Genomic DNA, 23,823 nt, shown 5'->3' on the forward strand with positions numbered 1-23,823 from the left:
TATATATATATATATATATATATATATATATATATATATATATATATATTTGGGTGTAGATGGACACAACACAATACCTTTATTTTTATGTGGTGCTGAGGATCGAACACAGGCCCCGACCGTGCTAGGCGAGCACTCTACCCCTGAGCCACAATCCCAGCCCCTCAACTTTTTTTTTTAATGTTTTTTTGTTTGTTTGTTTGTTTGTTTTTGGTACTGGGGGATTGAATCCAGGGTGCTTAACCACTGTGCCACATCCCCAGCATTTTTTATATTTCACTTACTGACAGGGTCTCAGTAAGTGCTTAGGGCCTTTGCTAAGTTGCTGATGCTGGCTTTGAACTTGTGATCCTCCTGTCTCAGCCTTCTGAGCTGGGAGGATTACAGGCGAGCATCTCCATGCCCAGGTCTTGATTCAAGTTTTAAGATTCACTTCCAAGCCTCTCTGCACTGGGAAGTTTCCTCTGACTAAATAAAATCCTCAGCATCTCCATTACATTCATGATGTTATTAGCCTGTTTTGAATACCACACTATTCCAGGCTCCAGGGATCCCCCATTCCACCAGTTCTACTGGGCACGTACTCTGTCAGCCACTGTTCAAGGGGCCAGAGTTGCAATGATGAACAAAAAACAGGAACATTATGCTCTAGTTGGGGGTAAGGCATAGGAAACAGTACAAAATAGACATGAGTAAGTAAATTACATATGAGGGGAGGCAGAGTAGAGTGGAGTAAGGGGGAATGGCCATGTGGGGTAGATGGGAGGTGCAGTATTCAGTAGGGTGGTCAAGAAGGCCTCACAGACTAGTAACTTTGGAGCCACAACTTGGTGGAGGTGAGGGAGTCAGCAGAGAAAAGCCTAGAATTCAAAGAACAGCGGGAACCCGGCTGAGGTGGTGCACCCCTGTAATCCCAGCAGTCCAGGAGTAGGAGGACTGCAAGTTCAAGACCAGCCTCAGCCACATCACCATTTAGCAAGACCCTGTCTCAAAATAAAAAATACAACCCACTGGGGCTATAGCGCAGTGATAGAGCACTTGCCTAGCATGGATGAGGCACTGGGTTTGATCCTCAGCACCATATAAAAGCAAATAAATAAAGGTTAAATTATTTAAAAGATAAAATAAATAAACATAAAAAGGGCTTGGAAGGTGGCTAGTAGTAAATTGCCCTTGGGTTCAATCTCCAGTACCAAAAACACCAAAGAAGGGCAGGGAAAAGAGTAGCTAGAGCTGAGGAAGGAGGTGGCAGGAGGAGCTGGGGTTGGAGAGTCACTGATGGGCCTGCCAGCCACTGCAGGGACTTGTACTGTGAGAGGAGGTTACTGGAGGATTCTGAGCAGTGGAACATGCTCTGACCATGCTTTCAAAGGGTGACCCCACTGCCGGGTTAAGAAGGAACTTGGGGTGGACAGAAGTCAAAGTAGGGAGCCAATCAGAAGGCTGTCATAGTAATCCAGGGTGGTAGCAGTGGAGGAAGAGACAGGTGGTCAGGTTCTGGGTGTGATTTGAAGATGGAGCCAACAGATTCCTGAGGGATTGAATATGGATATGAGAGGAAAAGAGGAATTAGGATGAGACCAAGGCCTTTAACCTGAACACCAGGAAAGATGGGTTATGCCACCAGTTGAGATGGTTGCAAGGGGAGGAACCAGCTGGGGGGAGGGATTCAATCAGGAATTTAGTCTGCCATGTTAAATTTCATAAGTTCTATTAGAAATGGAGGAGAGGTGTCAAATATGTCACGTGAGTCTTAGATGTTCTTTTAAGGCCATAAGACTTGGTACCTGTTACCTGAATATCTTCTTAAAAGAAATAGCTGTTATTTGTTTTTTAAATATTGGTAGTTGTAGAAGGACACAATACCTTTATTTTTATTTATTTTTATGTGTTGTTAAGGACTGAACCCTGTGCCTCCGCAGATGTTAGGCAAGCACTCTGCCACTGAGCTACAACCCCAGCCCAAGAAATAGCTGTTATTAATGCCTTTTTGTTTTCCTCTGAGCATACACTACTGAATGAGTGTAAAAGTTTGAGGTTTACCATGTGAGTCTTGCAGCTCTAAAGATATTTTGGATAATCAGTTATGAGAGTAATTTCTGTATAAACAGCCTTAAATGGAATATTGTTTTAAGATCATACTTCCCTGGGCTGGGGCTATATAGCTCATCAGCAAAGTGCTTGCCTAGCATGCGTGAGGCACTATGTTTGATCAGCAGCACCACATAAAAGTAAACAAATAAAATAAAGGCATTCTGTCCATCTACAAGTATAAATTTTTTTTAAAAAAAAGATCATACTTCCCGCCCTCACAAAAATAGCCATGTTGCAATGAAACTGGTAATTTTTTAAAATTGTTTATAGACTTTTATTTCATTTATTTATATGTGGTGCTGAGAATCAAACCCAGTGCCTCACACATGCCAAGCACGTGTGCTATCACTGAGCCACAGCCACAGCCCCTTTAATTTTTTTTTTTTGAGTTGTAATTTTTTTTTTTAAAGAAGGGTGATGGGGGTATAATTGCTCAAGGGCAGAGCACGCACTTAGCATGCTTGAGGCTCTGGGTTCAATATTGCACAAGGAAGAAAAAAAAAAAAGGAGGGGAGAGTGACCAACCCTGCCAAATGCTGCTACCAGTCAATAAAATGAGGATTGGGAATTGGCTGCTGTATTTAGCAATATGGAGATCACGGGTGACACTGGTGAACATTTTGGGATTTTTTTTTGGGGGGGGGGGTTGGTTGGTTTTGTTTTAGTACCAGGGATTGAACCCTGGGCACTCTACCACTGAGCTACATTCTAAGCCTTTTTTATTTTTTTATTTTGAGACAGGGTCTTGCTGAGTTCCCAGGCTGGCCTCAAACTTGCCATCCTCCTTCTTCAGCCTCTGGAATAACTGGTATTACAGGATGGTGTGAGAAACCATGCCAGCCTGACAAGCTAGTTTTGAAGGGGAGGTGGAAATTAGAAAGGTTTTGAAGAGAATGGAAGAAGGAACTAGGAGTGAAGGCCTTTTTCTTTTCTTTCTGAAAAGAGAGAAAAGAAGAGGTGGCTGGAGCAGGAAGTGAGGTCTAGAATAGGTTTGACATTTTTTAACATGAGAAAAATCACACTTTATGTTGATGGGAATGAACCAACAGATACTGAAAAGTCGATGCAATAAAAGAAAGGAGAGCCGGGCACAATGGCACAGCCTGTAATCCCAGCAACTCAGGAGGCTGAGGCAGGAGGATCCCAACCTCAAGGCCAGCCTCAGTAACTTAGCAAGACCCTGTCTCGAAATAAAATAAAATAAAAAGAGGGCAGACTTGCTGGAGCGATGTCCCTGTGCAGACAAGATGGTATGGGATAAAGTATACGGCAGGGGGATAAAGAGGCATAAGCACCGTGCATTTATAGCAACCGTGGGAAGGCACAGTTGTGTGGGTGAAGACACTGGTGGCAGGGGAGGTGTGGTGGTGGGTGGACTTTCTCTTCTGGTTGCTTCAGTTTTGTCAGTGAGTAGGAAACAAGGTCACCAGCTAAGAGTGAGGATGGTGGAGGAGGCTACAGAGGTTTGAGGAAAAAAGAGAGAAACTTCCATCCACATAGAAGGCTTGGGGACATGTAGTATGACTATCAGGCAGCATTAAGAACCTTCTTCTTTGTGGGGTTTTTTTTTTGTGTGTGTGTGTGGGGGGGGCTTGGGAATAGGACCTAGGGCCTGGTACAAGCTCAGCAAGTGCTCTGCCACTAAGCTAAACCCCCAGCCCTTAAGGGCCTTCTTGTGGTGCATGATCTTACATTTAAAAATGAGACCAACTTGGGCTGGGGCCAGGGACTGTGTAATTCCAGAGACTTGGGAGGCCAAGGCAGGAGGATTGCAAGCTTGAGGACAGCCTCAGCAATTTAGCAAGGCCCTCTGCAACTTAGTGAGACCATGTCTCAAAATAAAAAGGGCTAGGCATGTAGCTTAGTGGTAAAGTGCCCCTGGGTTCAATTTCCTAGTCCAAAACAAACAAAGTAAGTATTAAACACACACATTTGGGATAGGGGGTGTAGCTCAGTGGTAAAATACTTGCCTAGCATGTGCTATGCCTTGGGTTCAATTAAAAAAAAAAAAACTAGCATGATGGTGTGTTTTCCTCTGGCCATGTTCAGTTACACGGGTACAGTGTGGGTTAGGCAGTCAGCTGGATTCTGCCAAATAAGTATATCAAGGTGAGGGAAGAACCAGAAGCCGATGAAGTCAAAGAAACCGCTTGACACTCTCATCTGAAAGATGGGGAAAATCTTACAAGCAAGTTAGAGATAGGGCTTGAACCTCCTGACCCAGCTTTCTTTCTCCACACTTTGGGTGTCAGGGATCACTGGCCCATATCAACAAGATCCCTTTCTGCTTGGGAAACCAAGACAAGTGGGGAATATGCATTTCTGTATGTACCCTGTAAACATATGGAAATGTCCCTCCTGGGGTCAGAAGAGGACAAGGCTTCCCTTGTCTTTGTGTGTGTATGTGTTTTTGGAGGGATAGGTACTGAGTATTGAACCCAGGAGTACTTTGCCACTGAGCTATAACTCCAACCCTTTTTATTTTGATACAGGGCTTGCTAAATTACAGAATGTCTCCCCACATTGCCCAGGCTGGCCTTGAATTTGCAGTTCTCCTGCCTCAGAGGCCTTCTATGTTGCTGGGATTACAGGTGCTACTGCACCTGGTCCCAGTGACCCCCCTTTTTTCGTACTGGGAATTGAATCCAGGGGTGCTTTACCACTGAGCTATGTCCCTATCCCTTTTTATTTTTCATATTAAGACAAGGTCTCGCTGGGCATGGTGGTGCACATCTGTAATCCCAGCAGCTTGCTAGGCTGAGACAGGAAAATCATGAATTTAAAGCCAGCAAAAGCGAGACTCTAAGCAACTGAAACCTTAGAGCCTCGATTTTGCTGAGGCAGGCTTTAAATTCGTGATTTTCCTGTCTCAGCCTCCCAAGCTGCTGTGATTCTCATTTCATAGAGGAGAAAATTAAGGACCCAGATACTCATATATCTTCATAGCCTATTACAGGTGGTCTTTAAATAAAATACAAAAAAGGGTTGGGGATATGGCTCAGTGGTTGAGTGTCCCTGAGTTCAATCCCCAGTACCAAAAAAAAAAAAAAGCGTCTTGCTAAGTTGCCCAGGCTAGCCTCAAATTCGTGATCCTCCTGCCTCAGCCTCCCAAATTGCTGGGATTATAGGCATACATCACTATATCCGGTTTCCCCTCATCTTTTTAAATCTCACTCTTCATTGTCTTCAGAAAACAAAGCCACTTTGACCTAATAAACCAAACTTTTATCCCTGGTTCTAGATAGAAAGTCCTCTTCCTCATTCAGAATTGTTATACTCAGAACTGGTCATCCTCTACTATGACATTCCACGTCCTGCTGAAAGCTGAGGGCAGAATCTAGCAGAGCTGCCCCAGAGCACCTGGGACACAATAGGTTCCAGGTTCTGCTTGAAAGAACACAACCACTTCCTGTCTATAATGTTTACAAATTGCTTTTCCTTCCATTTGCTTACTCATATATCTTCATAGCCTATTACAGGTGGTCGTGATTCTCATTTCATAGAGGAGAAAATTAAGGACCAGAAATGGGAAGTAACTCGTCAAGGGTCACACAGCTTGAAAGTCACAAAATCCACCCTGAGTCCACTTACTCTAACTTCCATGTCTTTTGTACACTATTCTTATGAGTTGTCCCCCTTGGTTAAGCTAGATCCTTCCTGAGTCAAAGTCAGGTCTTCTCCCACAAGATCATCCAGGACAGGAGGAGAAACATTTAGGGGACTGTCAGTAAATGGCAGATGGAGTCCCCTGGCCCATCTAACCCTTGAATGGCTGCCCCAGTCTTTGTCATCTACCCTCAGTCCTCTCACTAAGAGGCTTTTTCTGCTTCCAGGGGTGTACCGGGCAAGAAGTGTGGGACCATACTGCTGACTGCAGAGGAGCTTAGCAATTGTCGGGTCAGTAGGGGCCACATGCTAGATGCAGGAGCTCCCTTCTCTACCGTTAGTCTCTTGAGTGGACTGTCTGAAGGCTGGGTCTCAACAGCCCAACTTTATCCATCCCTAGGACATTGCCACCATGCAGTTGTGTGCAAACAAGCTGGACAAGAAGGACTTCTTTGGGAAATCAGACCCCTTTCTTGTGTTCTACAGGAGCAATGAAGATGGCACGTGAGTCACAGCTCTCACAGGTCTTAGGCAAGGTGTGGGGCACATGCTTGACAAGTGGGACTCTCAGGAATCTCTGAAAGTGCTGGGCCCATCTCTGGACTCAGTGTTACCCCTAGGGCAGGATCTAGTACTCCTGCTTTCCTCCAGGTTCACCATCTGCCACAAGACGGAGGTTGTGAAGAACACGCTGAATCCTGTGTGGCAGCCCTTCAGCATCCCCGTGCGGGCCCTGTGCAACGGAGACTATGACAGGTCTGCTTCAACATGAGTGGGGACAAAAGGGACCAGGATATAACAGTGAGGTTCCTGGGCCCCAGGGCATTGGAATGGGTGAATGAAAGAGCACATGAAGAAATGATGCATGAGCAGATACATGAATGGATGGTCAGATAGGTAGACCACCTGGTGAATGGTGGATGGGAAGGTGAATGAATGGGTGAATGGACAATGGGACTGATGGGTAGACTTGTGGATGGACAGATAATGGATGGGTGATCAAATGGATGAGCTGATAGATGGGTGATAGATGGGCATATGAGAATCTGTGGATTATTAGTGACAGATGGATGAGTGAAAAAACACGTGTAATAGAAAAGGATAAATGGAGTGACAGGTGGATTGAGGGTTGGACAGATGAATGAATGGTAAACGGATGAATGGGTAGATTAATGGATGAGTTAGTCGGTGGTGGGTGTAAAGTAGTAGGCTTACCAAACTACTGAATGGGTAATGTGAAGATAAGTGGGTAGGTGGGAAGGTGGAAGGGTGGATGGGCACACAGATAGAGATACATAGTTGGATGGTTATGCAAATGAATGGATAATCAAACGGACAGATGTTACGTGGTTGGGTGTTTGGTTGGGTGGGTGAATGGACAGACAGGTGGGTGTTTTGTGTAACAGGGAGTCAATGGATGGCTGTATAGTTAGGTGGATAAAGAGATGGAGTAAGAGGCAATTGGATTGTCAAAAAGACAGGCAAATGAATGGCTAGGTGGGTGGCTAGATGATTGGATGGACTGATACATTGACAGACATGTGATGACTTAAGCATGGCAATTAAGAACTAAGTCTTTGGAAGGAGGATGTCTGTGTTTAAATATCAGTTCAGTCACTACCATGAGGTCTTAGCTAAGCGACTCTTTTTTTCATATCTCCATTTCCTTATCCAAAAGTGTGAATAATTATTTTATGCAGAATGGTTGTTCAATTAAAATAAGACAATCTGTGAAAGTGCTGAGAACCTGGAATACAGCAAGACCCATCAATGGGGAAAGAATACTAACAGTGGTTCTCGTAGCACAAGTAGTCATGATGTAATTAGTGGTGGTTTGGTGTCCGCGTGGACTCGGGAGGGAAAGATGGGCAGAAGATTGAAAAATGAACACATTGGGGCTGGGATTGTGGCTCAGTGGTAGAGCGCTTGCCTAGTGTGCATGAGGCACTGGGTTCGATCCTCAGCACCACATAAATATAAAATAAAAATATTGTGTCAACCTAAAACTAAAAAAATTAATATTAAAAAAAAGAGAAAAATGAACACGGCTGGGTTGAGGTGACTAGTGTATGGTTAAGTGACCAGGTTTGTCTCTGGGATTTAACCTATACATCCTGCCTGTGTTTACCTTATGCATTTCAGAACAGTGAAGATTGATGTGTATGATTGGGACCGAGATGGAAGGTAGGACAGCTCCATGTGTCCCTTGCTCCTGTACTTAATCAGAGCAGTTCCCTAATTATATGTGGTACATTTGCCAGGAACCCCAAAGCAGCCTTGGGAGCCAGGAAGGGTGATGAATAGATGCCAGGGTCTTGGTACAGCTGACCCCTCAGTTGTCTCTCTGGTGCTGTCTCCTCCTTTTTCTTCCCCGCCTGGCCCTACCCCTACAGCCTTGCTGTCCAAGTAGGAGCTTAGAATAGGGGGAATAACTGGCAGAGTTCAGGCCTGGCTTCAGACCAGCGCAGTGGCTGCTGACCCACCTCTGGCCTCTTTACAGCCATGATTTCATTGGTGAGTTCACCACGAGCTACCGGGAGCTGAGCAAGGCCCAGAACCAGTTCACGGTATATGAGGTGAGAATCAGGCTGTGCAGGGTGACCTGGGCCTCTGCCCCGGTGTGCTCGGCCTAGAGCTCCCTCCATGCCCATTTCCACTGTCACTCTTACTTTCCTCCACCTAGGTACTCAACCCTCGGAAAAAATGTAAGAAGAAGAAATATGTCAACTCGGGAACAGTGAGTGCTCCCTAGAGTTTCAGCCCCCCTTGGGTTCTTCTGTCTCTGTCCCAGTGACAAACATTAGGAGCAGGGGGAGGCAGTGGGAACAGATCACTTGTATATAGTAATGGTGGGTACAAGGTGGCTCCACTTAAGTTTGTTTTTTTCTCTCATCCAGGAAAATTTTTTCAATTTTTATACTTTTGCAAAGTAAATTAAAAAAATACCTTAAATTAAGTTTCCAAATTCAATATATTTTTGGAAATCCAAATATGTTTCTGACAGCTTCCCCTTTTTTTTCTTACAGAAGGGGGTGGGAGATAAGCTGGATGTGGTAGGGCACACCTGTATTCCCAGCAACCAGGGAGACTGAGGCAGGAGGATCCCAAGTTCAAAGCCAGCCTGGGCAACTGAGTGGGAACCTTGCAACTTAGTGAAACTCTGTCTCAAAATAAAAATGAAATGGACTAGAAATATACTCAGTGTTCAGTCCTCAGTACCAAAAAAAAAGTGGGGGAAGATGGGGGACAGGATGGGGGCAGGAGTAGAATCATGTGCCTCCCAGCAGGAACCTCTCTCCAAAGCTTTATGAAGCTTCTCTCCCTTCTGCTGCCCCAACTGCCCTTTCCAGAGTGGCAGGGCCGCGTCTTCTATCCCACAGGTGACGCTGCTCTCTTTCTCTGTGGACTCTGAATTCACTTTTGTCGATTACATCAAGGGAGGGTGAGTCATAGACCAGCTGTAGGCTGAAAGCCCCGTAGTGGGTTTTCCTATCTTTAAATGGTCAGGGCCCAATGAGACTGTAAACTACTCAGCATGCTAACTTGACTGTTAAGTAAAGTGCAAAGTGTGGTCCCTCTGACTTCTCTTCATAGGGTTGTCTTTTGTCCTTATTTCCCACGCCCCCTATGGATGGCTGCCAGATCAAGGCTCACCACTGGTGGCCCCAGTAACCAAATGCCTTTCTATAAAAGTTATGGCTAGGGATTCAGGAGGGAGCATGTGTTTGGCATGCACAAGGCTCTGGTTTTAATCCCCAGTACCTGGAGGGGGAATGGGGAGCAGGGAATGATGGCTAGAGAAGAAGCAGAGGTTCAAGAGAGGGAAAAGCTACATAGACTACAGGGGACATTTTGCTCCACTCAGAGGAACTAGGCAGACCTGGAAATGTACTTTGCTTCTCTGAACCTCACTCTCCTCCTATGTAAAATGGAAAGTTTAATCACTACTTTGGGGCTATAGTAAGGGTTAAATTAGATTACATGTACTACACTTGTCACAGATAAATGACAAGGGGCTAGATAAGTGATAAGTGGCTGGATAAAATAATATGAGGTACGATGGGAAAGGAAGAAAAGCATTCAATTCTTCTACCCAAAGTGGGGTCCATAGTTGCACTAATAGCATGCCTAGGGAGTTTGTCACCTCCACCCAGACTGCCTGGTCAGTATCTGCATTGAACACGAGCCACAGGTGAGCTGTATGTATAATAACGTCTCAGAATTGCTAGTGTCATAGCTGTTAGTCCCTCACTACTCTATCCCTGAACTTCCGCAACAGGACCCAGCTCAACTTCACAGTGGCTATTGACTTCACGGCTTCCAATGGTGAGGCATGGATGTGGGAAAGAGGGATGGGAGGATTTTAGGGGAGTCCTGAGGGATTGGGCTCGCTTCCAACCTGAGGATAGGAATTTACCCACTCAGTTGGGCAAGGTGGTGCAGGCCTGTAATTCCAGTGGATTCTGGAGGCTGAGGCAGGAGGCTTACAAGTTCAAGACTAGCCTCAACAATTTAGCAAGGTCCTAAACAACTCAGCAAGACCCTGTCTTGAAATAAAAAAATAAAAAGGGCTGGGGATGTGGCTCAGTGGGTTAAATCTCTGATATCTAATAATAATAATGAGGGAGTACGGGGTAGAGGGTGGATAAATGGATAGATGGATGGATACATACAAGGATAAGCAGGTGAACAGGTGAATGATCCAGGTGACCATGAGGCTGGGGCTCCTGTGTCCCTACAGGGAATCCCCTGCAGCCTACCTCCCTGCACTACATGAGTCCCTACCAGCTCAGCGCCTATGCCATGGCCCTCAAGGCAGTGGGAGAGATCATCCAGGACTATGACAGTGACAAGCTCTTCCCGGCCTATGGCTTTGGGGCCAAGCTGCCCCCAGAGGGACGGATCTCTCACCAGTTCCCCCTGGTATGGTATGGGTCACAGACTACACCGCGTGCCCTGGTGTCTGGCCCACACAAGTTGACAAATTTCTTCTATGTACATTTCTTTGAAGGGTGAGGGACTTCAGAGGAGCAGGGAGCTGTGAGAGGGTGGCAGAGCAGGGAGGGAGGGCAGGGCTGGGTTTGGAGGGGTGCATGAAAGGAACTGGTGGCAAAAGGAAGGGGTAAGCTGGGATCAGAGCACTCCTGGGTGTACCCTGGTTGGGCTCAGTTTGGCAGGACATCTTCTTTGGCAGAATAACAATGATGAGGACCCCAACTGTGCGGGCATCGAGGGCGTACTGGAGAGCTATTTCCAGAGCCTGCGCACTGTGCAGCTCTATGGGCCCACCTACTTTGCTCCTGTCATCAATCAGGTGGCCAGGTAAGGGAACTGGGGGGGGCTAGGGTCAGCGATGGGGCCCAGACGGGGGACTGCCTCCCCAAGTTCACTCTAAGGTGAACTGGGTTTTACAGATTAGGAGAAAGTTTCAGTGTAGGGACAGGCCTTGGGACAATAAGGTTACTTAATAACTTATTGTGGGATAGAGAAGGTGTCAATAAACTACTCCAACTTTGTCTGTGGGAATGAGGACCCCGACCTTGAGTCGGTCTTGACTTTACGTAAGGAAGGAGACTCTGCCTACCCTGGTGGACGCACTGGTGTGAGATCCTTGCTCCACCTCTCACTAACCACAGGAGCGTAAGCAGCTTAGCCTTTTTAAGTACCTCCCTTTCTTTCTTCCTTCCTTCCTCCCTTTCTCCACCCCACCCCACTTTTTTTCTTCAGCTCCCATTTCATTTCTATGAAGTGGTGTTATAATGGATCACAGTAGTGGCTTCTTTCTTTTTGATATTAGGGAATGAACCAAGGGGCACTATACCACTGAGCCCTTTTTTTCTTTTCTTTTCTTTTTTTTTTTGGTGGGGGCAGTATCAGGGATTGAACTCAGGGGCACTTGACCACTGAGCCACATCCCCAGCCCTATTTTGTATTTTATTTAGAGACAGGGTCTCACTGAGTTGCTTAGGGCCTCACTTTTGCTGGGGCTGGCTTTGAACTCACGATCCTCCTGCCTCAGCCTCCTTTTTATTTTTTATTTTGAGACAGAGTCTTGCTATGTAGCTGCCAAAGCTGGCCTTGAACTTGTAATCCTCCTGCTTCAGCCTCCTGAGTAGCTGTGATTATAGGTGTGCACCACCATGCTAAGCAGTATAGGTTATTGAGAGGTTAGGTAATAACAACAACAACAAAATCATTAAGGTTGGGTGGCAGAGTGCTTACCTAGTATGTGTGAGGCCCTGGGTTCAGTCCTTAGCACCACATAAAAATAAACAAATTCTGTCCATCTACAATTACAAAAACAATTTTTAAAAAAATAATTAGATAACCATGTAAGAGGTGGTCTAGCCCATAGTAAGTGCTTAGTTAATGGTAGATTTAAAACTCTCCAAGTTTTCAGGATAAACATATACAGAGCAGACAAGTGCAATGGCACATGCCTGTAATCCCAGTGACTCAAGAGGATTGCAAGTTTAAGGCTAGGCTCAGCAATTTAGCAAGATCCTGTCTCAAAATAAAATAAAAAGGGCTGGAGATGTGGCTCAGTGATAGAGCACCTCTAGGTTCAATACCTAATCTCTCTGTGCCTATCTCCTCAAAATGAGAATAATAATATCTTCATGGCAGGGCTACTTGAGGACTGATTAACACATACATGTCAAACACCTTGAACAGTACCTGTCACATCATAAGTACTGTAAATGTCAGCTGTTGCTGTTGCTATTATTATCATTATTACTATGCAGAGGCCACCTGCAGGGTGCTCAGCTCTCTGCTGAGGCACTGGAGATTCATAGATGAATCAGACCTAGTCCCTGCCCTTGGGAGTCCCTGCCTTGTTGCAGGAGATAGAAATATAAATAAATCATTACCTTCTGTAGGCCAGAGCTTCCCAGACTTTTCTAGCAAGTCACCTGTCAGCAAAGGCAAGAGACTATATCCCCCTGGGAAAATCTGGGGCCACAACCCAAAGCAGCCAGGCTGAGAATCTCTTTGAAGTCTCTGTGTTTAATTTTAAAAATTCATGCAAATTTGCTGTTCTTCTCACATTGCATGTTAGCTATAATTTCTTTTAAAGGTGTTTTAAGTTCACTTCTAGTTATCTAGCTTTATCCACCAAACCAAGCAGGATGGAGGAGCTCCTTGGTGCCCTCTGGGGTTCGGGAACCCTCTTGGAGGAGCAGGCAGTCAATCTTGGTGGCTGTGGCTGTACCCTAGAGGAGAGAGGAACAGGAGGAGGAACAGAGGGGGCTGCTCAGCTGAGTCTAGAGGGAGAGCCGAACATTACGAGAGAAGAGGAGCAGGTAGTCCTGGTGGAAGGAATGCCAGGTGAGAAGCACAGGGGCACATCAGGGAGCGCTGATCTGACTGTAGAGTGGATCTCCCACCCTCCAGGGAGTAAGCCAGAAATGGAGAGTGATGGCATCCAGAGGTCGGGCTCTAGTTCAGTTGGTCAAGAATAGGCTTGGACTTCAGCTTCATCACCTATTGGGGATGCTACTTAATATTGCTGAATATAGTTTTCTCATTTTAAAAATAGGAATAAAGGTGGAAGCAGTGGCTCAAATTTGTAATCCCAGTGATTTGGGAGACTGAGGCAGGAGGATCACAAATTCAAGGGCAGCCTCAGTAACTTGGCAAGGACCTAAACAACTTAGTAAGACCCTGTCTCAAAATATAAAATGAAAAGGGCTGGGGATGTGGCTCAGTGGTATAGTGCCCCTAGGTTCAATTCCCGCCACCAAAAAATAGTAATAGTAAATAAAACAAAATAAAATAAAAATAGGAATAAGGGCTGGGGATATAGCTCAGTGGTAGAATGCCTGCCTAGCATGGATGAGGTCCTGGGTTCTATCCCTAGTTCAAAAATAAATAAATAAATCTAAAACGAGGAATAAGAGCCGGCATGGAAGCACATGTTTGTAATCCCAGTGGCTTGGGAGGCTGAGGCTGAGGCAGGAAAATGGCAAGTTCAAGGCCAGTTTCAGCAATTTAGCAAGACCCTGCCTCAAATTTTTTAAAATTTAAAACAATAAGGGCTGAGGATATAGCAAAGTGGTAGAGCGCTCCTGGATTTAACCTCCAGTACCATAGAAAAATAATAAATTAATCTTTACTGCCAGTCTGCAAGGTGGACACCCTTTTTATGTACTGGGAATTTAATCTAGGAGCACTCTATTTTTTTAATATATTTTGTTTAGTTGTAGATGGACACAATACCTTTATTTTATTTATTTACTTTCATGCGGTGCTGAAGATGGAACCCATTGCCTCATACATGCTTGGTAAGCACTCTACCACTGAGCTACAACTCCAGCACCCACAGCCCTCTTAAAATTTGATTTTGAAATAGAGAATTGCTAAGTTTGGCCTGAACTTGAGATCCTTCTGCCTCAGTCTCCCAAGTCACTGGGATTATAGGCCCTGGGTTTTATCTCCAGGCCACAAAAACAAACAGATCCCTTCATGAGAGGACCCTTGTCCTGGGTGCCAGCGTCATCACTCCTCTGTGGTTCTTCATGTACTCCTAGAATATGCTGTGTCTTTGCACTTGACATCCTTTCTTTCTGGAACACTTTTCCCTCCCTGCCATCACCCTATTCATTTTTGAAGTCCTAGGTCACCTGACACATCCTCCAAGCCCTAACTTCAGTTCATCTCAGTGGTGCAAGTGTCCACCTGGGGCCTTGGACAAACTGAGCTGGAGCTATGTAATTCTGCACTCTGCTGTCATGCCTGTCCTGACTTCTTGAGATCAGGCCCAAAAGAACTTTAGCTGTGATGAAAACGGTCTATAGCCGTGCTATCTTATATGGTAGTCACCAGTCACATATGGATATTGAACACTTGAATGGCTAGGGTGACCAAGAAACTGAGTTATGAATCCTATTTAATTTCATTAATGAATTAATTTGCAATTAGTTAATTCCTTATTTTGGGTACTAGGGACTGAACCCAGGGGACACTTTACCACTGAGCTACATCCTCAATCCTTTTAATTTTGTATTTTGAGACAGGATCTCCCTAAGTGGTTGAGACTGGCCTGGAACCTGCAATCCTCCTGCCTCAGCCACCCCAATCATTGGGGTTACAGGTGTGGGCCACTGCATCCAGATAACTTCATTGATCTAAATGGCACAGATCTATCCTTTCTAATCCAAGACAGGAAGTCGAGAGGCCAGGGTGTGCTTTCCCTCAATCTCAGTCTCCTTTTTTTCTTTTATATTTATTTTTTAGTTTTAGATGGACACAATATCTTTATTCATTTTTATGTGGTGCTGAGAATCGAACCCAGTGCCTCATGCATGCTAGGCGAGCGCGCTACCACTTGAGCCACATCCCCAGCCCCTCCTTTTTTTCTTATATGTAAAATAAGGGGACTGGACTCATGCTTTCTGAAATCCTCTTCAGATGGAAAACTCCTGAATTCAAAGATGATGTGTGAGAGAAGGAAAAGGAGCATTCCAAACAGCTGTCAGACTATAGGGAATGGATGGAGTCAGCAGGGGAGGAGGAGAGAGAGGGAGCGGATGAGAGCAGGAAAGAGAAGCTTTCAGCCTTCACTCCTGGTCTTATATGAAGATCAAAATCTTCCCAGAGATCCACATGTCATGGCTCAGGACTATAATCCTAGCTGCTCAAGAAACTGAGACAGGAGAACTTTAAGTTTAATGTCGTCATCTTTTCCAACTTAGCAAGACCTTGTCTCAATGTTTAAAAAAATTAATTAAAATAGGGCAGGAGGTTTCGCTCAATGGCGGAGAGCTTACCTAGCATGCATGAGACCCTGGGTTCCATCCTCAGTACTCCAAAAAAGAAAAAAATAAATATTCCCAGAGGTTGATGAAGCCTGGTGTGATATGTGGTCTGACCCCTAGGTCCCCACAGCCACACAAGTCTACTCTGTCACCCTAATTTCCTGTCCTTCAGACAGGGTGAACTTCCTGCAGTCCCACCACAGAGCTGCTGGTCCATGCTGTGCTCTTTCTGCCTGGAATGGTCCCACCCTTCACTTAGCCTCACCTCCATCTATTTTTTAAAATATTTTGTTTGGGGGCTGGGGATGTGGCTCAAGCGGTAGCGCGCTCGCCTGGCATGCGTGCGGCCCGGGTTCGATCCTCAGAACCACATACAAACAAAGATGTTGTGCCCGCCGATAACTAAAAAAATAAATAAATAAATATTTAAAAAAATATATTTTGTTTGGTTGTATATGGACACAGTATCTTTATTTATTTATTTTTTATGTGGTGCTGAGGATAGAACCCAGTGCCTCACAAGTGCTAGGCAAGGGATCCACCCCAGTCCTCACCTCCATCTTTAAACATCACTGCCTTAAAGAAGCCTTTGCTGGCCTCCTGGACCCTGTCAGGATCCCCTGCTATGTACTGTCTGAGCAGCATCCCCATCATCAAAGCGCTCATCACAGTGGTGATTTTTATTTTATTTTTTTGGTACTAGGGATTAAACCCAGAGGTGCTTTACCACTGAGCTACATCCCCACCTCCTTTTATTTTTTATTTTGAGACCAGGTCTTGCTAAGTTCCTCAGGACCTTGCTAAGTTACTGAGGCTTAAGCCTGTGATCCTCCTGCCACAGCCTCCTGAGTTGCTAGGATTATAAGCATGTGCCACTGAGCCCAGTCACAATGGTGATTTTACACCTCTTTGTGTAGTCTCTGGATCAATGTCTGTCTGTTCCCTCCAGTGGGCTGACAGGAGGATTTGCTCTTTCCCTTCTTATGTTTCTATATTTCCTGCCATAGTAAGTGCTTAGTAAATATTAATGGGGAAGTGTCAGTCAGGGGCAGGCAGCCAGGTCAGGGAAAAGAACACAGGCTTCAAAAGCCCCTATTCTTGCCCACTGTTCACACTTTGGCTGTGGAAACTATGGGGCTGGAGTGTCCCCTTGGCCTCTCTGACTTTCAGCTGAATTCTGATCTTGGTCTCTCATGCAGGGCTGCAGCCAAGATCTCTGATGGTTCCCAGTACTACGTTCTGCTCATCATCACTGATGGGGTCATCTCTGACATGACACAGACCAAAGAGGCCATCGTCAGCGTGAGTCTGGAGGAAGGCTTGGCAGGGAGGGGTCACTGCCAACACTGTGATGGAGTTGAGATTTCTATCCTCCTTGTAATATAACAAGTTATACCTGTCAGTTTCATGGATGCTGGCAGAAGATACAGCATCCATGAAACTTTGTTATTCCCAGCAAAAGCAGTAGCTGGAGTAACAGCCTTCATGCTGATTCTCTAAGTCCCAGTTCCAGTAGGATGATGTGAAGATGGCCAGATGATACTTGGAATCACTGCAGGTTGCATTATTAGAATTTAGGGAACATGAATCTTTTATAATGGGCAGGAGGCATGCTGCCCTGTGTTCCAGTGGGAGACCTTTTTCAAATTATACTGGATAGAAGAGACAGTGTATCTTTCAGGGCCACTTGACATATACACATCCTTCAAAAATAGTCTGGAACAGGGCTGGGGATGTGGCTCAAGTGGTAGTGCGCTCGTCTGGCATGAGTGCGGCCCGGGTTCGATCCTCAGCACCACATACAAACAAAGATGTTGTGTCTGCCGAAAACTAAAAAATAAATATTAAAAAAAAATTAAAAAAAAAACAGTCTGGAACAAAGAGAATCAGAGCCTCTACTCATAAGATGTATGGGGAGAATTATCTCCCAATAGTCACCTCCCTTATTATGGCTGCTCACTCCAACAATTCCCCTCTCTCCCTACAGGCCTCCTCGCTGCCCATGTCTATCATTATTGTGGGTGTGGGACCAGCCATGTTTGAGGGTAAGACGGGGGTTGTCCATTAGTGGGACCAAGAACTGGGGTGATGGGATGGGTCTAGGCACTGACCTGATTCACAAGACAGGGTGAATGACCTGGTGAGACCTTGGTTGAGTCACAAACCTGCTCAACTTCATTTTCTCTTCATAACTGAGTTTGGAGATGCCAATACCAATATTTTTCCCCTGCTGCTCTGGGGAGGATTGGATGTGTGGGAAGGCACAGTAATAGCTGTAGTAGTGGTAGCAGGAGTAGTAGTAGTAGTAATAGGGCTGGGGTTGTAGCTCAATGGTAGAGTGCCTGCCTAGCATGTGTGAGGCACTGGATTTGATTCTCAGAACCATATATAAACAAATAAATAAAAAATAAAGGTCCATGGGCTGGGGATGTGGCTCAAGTGGTAGCGCGCTCGCCTGGCATGCATGCGGCCCGGGTTCGATCCTCAGCACCACATACAAACAAAGATGTTGTGTCTGCCGAAAACTAAAAAAAATAAATAAATAAAGGTCCATTGGCAACTTAAAAATTTTTTTAATAATAATAATAATAACTCTAGGGCTGAGATTGTAGTTCAGTGGTGGAGCGCTTACCTCGCATGCATGAGGCACTGAGTTCGATTCTTTGCACCACATATAAATGGATAAAAGGTCTATCAATAACTGAAAAAAAAAAGAAAAAAATTTTAAAAATAACAACTCCAAATAGCGTCTAATATTTGTAGGACTTTCGCATGATGATTTTGAAGGGGTGGGGTTGAAGAGGCCAATCAGCTTACAGTATTGTTTCTGCAGCAATGGAAGAGTTGGATGGCGATGATGTGCGTGTGTCCTCCAGGGGACGCTATGCAGAGCGGGACATTGTCCAGGTAACCATGGAGAGATGGTAGAGCTGACAGGCACAGTGGGAAGGAAAGGCTAAGCAGGAAGTTTAGGAAGTTACCGCTTTCTTAATCACCTTCCTTTCTCATTCATTGAACTTTTTTTTTTTTTTTTTTTTGGAACTGGGGATTGAACCCAGGGGCATAATACCCCTGGAGTACATCCCCAGCCTTTTTTTTTTTTTTTGAGACAAGATCTTCCTAAGTTGCTGAGTGTCTCAGTAAATTGCTGAGGCTGAGGCTGGCCTTGAACTTGTGATCCTGCCGCAGCTTCCTGAGTTGCTGGGATTACTGGCATGTAACACAGCTCCTCTGAACACATTCTTTTCCAGAAGCTGGAAGGTTGCTGTCACCTTGGTGGATCCCTGGTGCAGGAGATCCCCAAGGTACCTGCCCTCTAGTGGAGGCAGCTGGTAATAACTACATAGCTAAATATCTGATGAGATTGTGATAAGTGCTCAGAAAATAGCAAATGCCATGTGACAGCCAATAGCAGGGGATCTGACAGTAGTTGGGGAAGGCTTCTGTGAGGAAATGACACTTGAGCTGAGTCCTCAAGGAAGGTATAAGCTTACAGACAGGGAAGCAGCATGTCCTTAGGCCTGGGGGTTCAGAGCAGGGTGGCAGGATCACACTAAGTGATAAGAAGGGGACTTGGCCTTCACAGTGAAGATCTGGGGCTTTGTTCTAAAGCTTTTGAAGGATTTCACATAAGGGAGTGAGATAGTCTTATCTGTACTTTAAAAGGATTCCTCTGGTTGCTGGTGGAGGGTGGACTATGGCAGGGTTAGAGAAGGCAGGTAGACTGATTAGTGAGAAAGCCTTGGAAGTGGCAGAGATGGTAAAGATCTGAATGAGGGCGGAAGCAGTGGGGATGGAGAGAAGTAGCAGGTTCAAAAAATATCTAAGAGAATGTCACCAGATTTGATGATTTGATTAGATAGTGACAAAGAGTGAGGGTAACTTCAAAGACGACTCTCAGTCTTCTCCTCACCAACAACTGAGTAATGGTCTCATTGACTGGGAACGGGAAAGCTGGAGGAGGAGATTTGGCAGAAAGAGCTAGAATTCAGTTGGGAACACACTTGAGTTTGAGGTATCTGTGACAACTGAATAGAGAGGTGGTGTGGGCAACTAAATATTTGTCTCTGGACCTTTAAAAAGAGGCTGTGACTGAGTGCTGTGGCCCACACCTATAATCCCAGCTACCCCCAGCTACAAGGCAGGTTGAGGCAGGAGGCTCACAAGTTTGAGGCCAGCCTAGGCAACTTGGTGAGACCCCGTCTCAAAAAAAATTTTTAAAGTAATTTTAAAATTAGACGGGGTGGGTCTATGTTTCTAAAAAAAAAAACATCTTGGATTGACTCATCAGGGAATAGTTTTTTTCTTCTTTTTCACTTCTCCCTCCCTTTATTAGCCTTTATTTGGCAGAAACAGCTAGAATTCAGTTAGGAACACACTGAGTTTGAGATATCTGCTTCCCTCTTGCTCCAACTCCCTTCTCTGGGCCTCCTCGGGAGTGGGATGTGTCCAGGAGGATGATATCCAAATGTAACAGAAAGGCAAAGAAATGTATGGCAAGACATGGCCTGAAAATTGTTTCTGCCTGGACTGATTTGGCAACATGGGGCTCCAGTGACATTAGCAAGAGCAGTTTCAGTGGACTGTGGGAAGCAAGACTGGAATGGATTGAGAACAAATAGAAGGTGAAGGAAAGTGGGTGGAGGGCTGGGGACGCAGCGCAGCGGTATAGCATGTGTCTGGCATGTACAAGTCTCTGGGTTTAACCCTCAGTACAGAAAACAAAACAAAATAAAACAAAAAGAGGATGAGGAGAAAATGAATGTAGACATCTGTCCAAGATCAGGGGAAAAAGATGCTGGAGATTAGAGATGACACCTCCTTACTACCTCTTCCCTGGTCATGGCCCACACCTTCCTGTCTGTGCTTATCCCAGTTTGTCCCATTCCGAGACTATGTTGACCGATCCGGCAACCAGGTACTGAGTATGGCCAGACTGGCCAAGGATGTACTGGCTGAGATCCCGGAGCAGCTGCTGTCCTATATGCGTACCAGGGACATCCAGCCTCGACCCCCACCCCCTGCTAACTCCAGCCCGACCTCAGCTCCAGAACAGCCCTGAGGAGTCCACATATCCAATGTCTAGCAGTCTGCTTGCCTGTCACCTACTGCGGAAAGCCAGAGGCACCTGGAGCCTTGGAGCCCTGGACTTCCTTGGGAGTGCCAACTAAGTGAATCAGCGCTGGTGGAAGAGCCCTTCACCCCTTCAACTGAAGAAGGGCCTGGCACTATCACCACCTGCCTGACTTCTGCCAGTAATAAATATGATCTTTACTCTACTTCAGTCTCATGGGTCTTGGAGAGCAAGACTAGAGGACTCCGGATCTGGGGTCACCCCCAAGAGGGAGGGATCAAGGACATCTTCAGCTGGGTTAATCCCCATACTAACACACATTCTTCCAATCACTTGGATTTTTCAACACTTTATGAAATAACCAAATGCTGGGTCAAGTGGTACATGCCTATAATCCCAGCAGGTCTGCAGGCTGAGGAGGAAGATTGTGAGTTCACAACCAGCCTCAGCAACTTAGCAAGGCCCTGAGCAACTTAGGAAGACTTTTTTTAAAAAATAAAAAAGGCTGGGGATATGGCTCAGTGGTTAAGTGCCCCGGGGTTCAATCTCCAGTACCAAAAAAAAAAAAAAAAAAAAAGAAGAAGAAGCAAACAAGTGGTAAAATACTTGCCTAAGCATGTGTAAGATGCAAGATCCTGGGTTCAATCCCCTCTACTGCTCAAAAAAGAGAAAAGAAATAAGCAGAGAAAGGCGCATATCTTTTGGAGGTTTCTGACCTCCAAAGTGGTTGGATTTAAGATGATTCTGTATCACTCTACTTTGATCCATTTATTTTGAAAAAAAAATTTTTATTGAGACAGAATCTTGCTAAAGTTGCCTAAGGCCTCCCTAAATTGCTGAGTCTGGCTTTAACGTTGTCTTCCAGACTCAGCCCCCCGAGTCACTAGATTATAGGCATGCACCACTGTTCTGAAATTTATTTATTTATTTTTATATTTTATTTTTTAGTTGTAGTTGGTTTAGTTATATGTCTTTATTTTTTATTTTTATGTGGTGCTGAGGATGGAATCCAGTGCCTCATGCATGCTAGGCAAGCACTCTATCTCTGAGCCACAACCCCAGCCCACTATTCTGAAATTAAAAAAAAAAAATTTAGATGTCAATGGACCTTTATTTTATTCATTTATTTATATGCAGTGCTGAGAACCGAACCCAGTTCCTCACACATGCTAGGTAAGCACTCTACCACTGAGCCAGTACCCCAGCCCTATATTCTGAAATTTTTGAACTAATATAATAGCTAATATTTTCTTTGCACATTCACTGCATATTGGATACTATGCTAGGTAATTAATAAGCATCACCTCTTTCTTAAAAATTTTTTTTTGTTGTAGATGAACACAATATCTTTATTTTATTTATTTATTTTTGTGTGGTACTGAGGATTGAACCCAGTGCCCCACACATACTAGGCAAGTGCTCTATCACAAGTGCTCTATCAACCCCAGGCCCAGCATCACCTCTTTTAATTCTTGGGATAACCCTGAGAGAGAAAGAGGTGCTAAATATTATCCCCATTTTATACATGAGGAAACTGGCACTGAGGATAAGTCACTTCTTTTTTTAAGCTTTTTTTTTTTTAATTTTTTTTAGTTGTTGATGGACCTTTTATTTATTTAATTGCATGCAGTGCTGAGAATCAAACCCAGTCAGTACCTCATAAATGCTAGGCAAGCGCTCTATCACTGGGCCACAACCCCAGCCCCATAAGTCACTTCTGTACAGTAATTCATCAGGAGTTCAGACCCCAAAATCTTAGCTAGCCAACATCTTTCTGAAATTTCAATTTTACTGTGATGTTTTATGGAAAACCTTAAAAGTGAAAATATACGCAAGCTGTGCTCGGTGGCCCATGCCTGTAATCACAGTAAGTCTGAAGGAGGATTAGCAGGAGGATTGCAAGGTTGAGGCCAGCCTCAGCAACTTGGCAAGACTCTATCTAAAATAAATAAATAAATAAATAAATAAAATAATAAAAAAATAAAGGCTAAGGATGTATCTAGTGGTAAAGTTAGGCTCAATCCCCAGCACACCTCCCAAGTGCATTTTGGGGAGTTGAATGCAAAGTTTGCACTGTGATAAAACAGAAGTTGTCATATGCTCCAGAATCTTAGAAGACCCTTTCATCCTCCTAGATAACAAAACTACTGAAACCCTGTTTAATAAGGATGTCTTCTGGCATCCAAGTTCTCTAAAACCCCCAAGAACTGACAACAGTTTTCGAGTTCCGTTTTACAATTATATGGAAGATGAGGAAGAATTTAACAACTTGCCCACGTTCACATAGCTAGGAAGTAGCACAGTCACATTAAGTCAGCTGTTATTTATTTTGGGCAACGGTGAGGAATCAAACCAAAGTCCTCATGCATACCAGGCAAGCACTCCATTTCCCAGCAGCTCTTCCAAAGATCTTCCAAACAACCTGCAACTATGCTGCAAATCCCTGCCAACCCATCAGTTTCCCAGCCCCTGGATCCCACCACTTTCGCACCCACCAGCACCCTGCACTTCCCCAAATGCGACTCCCCTCAGAATCACATCTTTCCTCCAGTCCCTCTCTTTTACCTTTTCCAAGCTCGTTCCCTTTCCTTCACTCCCGCCCCGTTACTCTATTCCGTCCGCCCTTTCCCTCCAGCCCCGCCCCTTTGCCCTTCCCAAGCCCCGCCCTTTCCCTTCAGCATCATTTTTTTTCCCAGTTCCATCCTTTATCCCCAGTCCAGCTCCACCTTCCAGACCCATCCAAAGCTCCGCCCTTTCTTTCCTCAGGCCCACTCTTCTGTTGAGCCCCACTATTTACCCCGCCGTCCTCCTGCCCCTATTCTCCTGACTGGGCCCCGCTTTGCACATAGCCCCGCCCCCTCCCCTCAAACCCCGCCCCACAGGACGGTCTATTCTTCCACCCCGCCCGCCCCGATCCACAACTCCCGGCCCCCTTAGGCTCCAGCCCGCGTCCCTCTGGCTCCGGCCCTGCCCCCAGCCCCGCCCCGCGCTCCCGCCCCGCCTCGCCGCCTTCCTCGGAGACCAAGGCCAGGTCCCTACCGCAGCCGCCGCGCCAGCGGGAGGGCGGGCGGGGAGGGAGGAGGCGGAGGGGGAGGGGAGAAGGGCGGGCTCCTTAGGCCCAGCCCCGCGCTCACCGTCCGCGGCCGCAGATTCGCCACAAACGGCCTGACGACCCCCGATCCCAAGCACTGCGACTTCAGCCTCCAGAAACTCAACTCTAAGGTGGAGGTGCTAGCCGAGCCCTGAGGGGTGTCCGGGGCCTTTCCAAGCCCCAGAGCATGGCCTCTTGCA

General features: G+C 45.6%; 1 protein-coding gene across 4 annotated transcripts in view; it reads left to right on the top strand.

The window, feature by feature from the left end:
* The window catches only part of Cpne9 (copine family member 9), a 21,937-nt gene extending 1,200 nt beyond the window's left edge, over window positions 1–20,737 (top strand). For 2 of the 4 annotated variants that reach the window (XM_048787085.1, XM_048787084.1), the window contains 14 exons: window positions 5,928–5,991; window positions 6,101–6,204; window positions 6,352–6,456; window positions 7,843–7,884; window positions 8,201–8,276; window positions 8,384–8,437; window positions 9,081–9,142; window positions 9,980–10,026; window positions 10,442–10,623; window positions 10,895–11,022; window positions 16,658–16,760; window positions 17,446–17,503; window positions 18,292–18,365; window positions 20,335–20,737. In XM_048787085.1, the coding sequence (XP_048643042.1) occupies window positions 6,113–6,204; window positions 6,352–6,456; window positions 7,843–7,884; window positions 8,201–8,276; window positions 8,384–8,437; window positions 9,081–9,142; window positions 9,980–10,026; window positions 10,442–10,623; window positions 10,895–11,022; window positions 16,658–16,760; window positions 17,446–17,503; window positions 18,292–18,365; window positions 20,335–20,520 (1,209 nt within the window). In that variant the 5' untranslated portion in view covers window positions 5,928–5,991; window positions 6,101–6,112 and the 3' untranslated portion in view covers window positions 20,521–20,737. The remainder of the gene's footprint in view (window positions 1–5,927; window positions 5,992–6,100; window positions 6,205–6,351; window positions 6,457–7,842; window positions 7,885–8,200; window positions 8,277–8,383; window positions 8,438–9,080; window positions 9,143–9,979; window positions 10,027–10,441; window positions 10,624–10,894; window positions 11,023–16,657; window positions 16,761–17,445; window positions 17,504–18,291; window positions 18,366–20,334) is intronic. The other 2 variants (XM_048787086.1, XM_048787087.1) reach the window with 1 other exon arrangement.
* Window positions 20,738–23,823: the final 3,086 nt, after the last annotated feature.

The sequence above is a fragment of the Marmota marmota genome, unplaced genomic scaffold (assembly GCF_001458135.2).
Source record: "Marmota marmota marmota unplaced genomic scaffold, marMar, whole genome shotgun sequence".
Taxonomy (NCBI): Eukaryota; Metazoa; Chordata; class Mammalia; order Rodentia; family Sciuridae; genus Marmota; species Marmota marmota.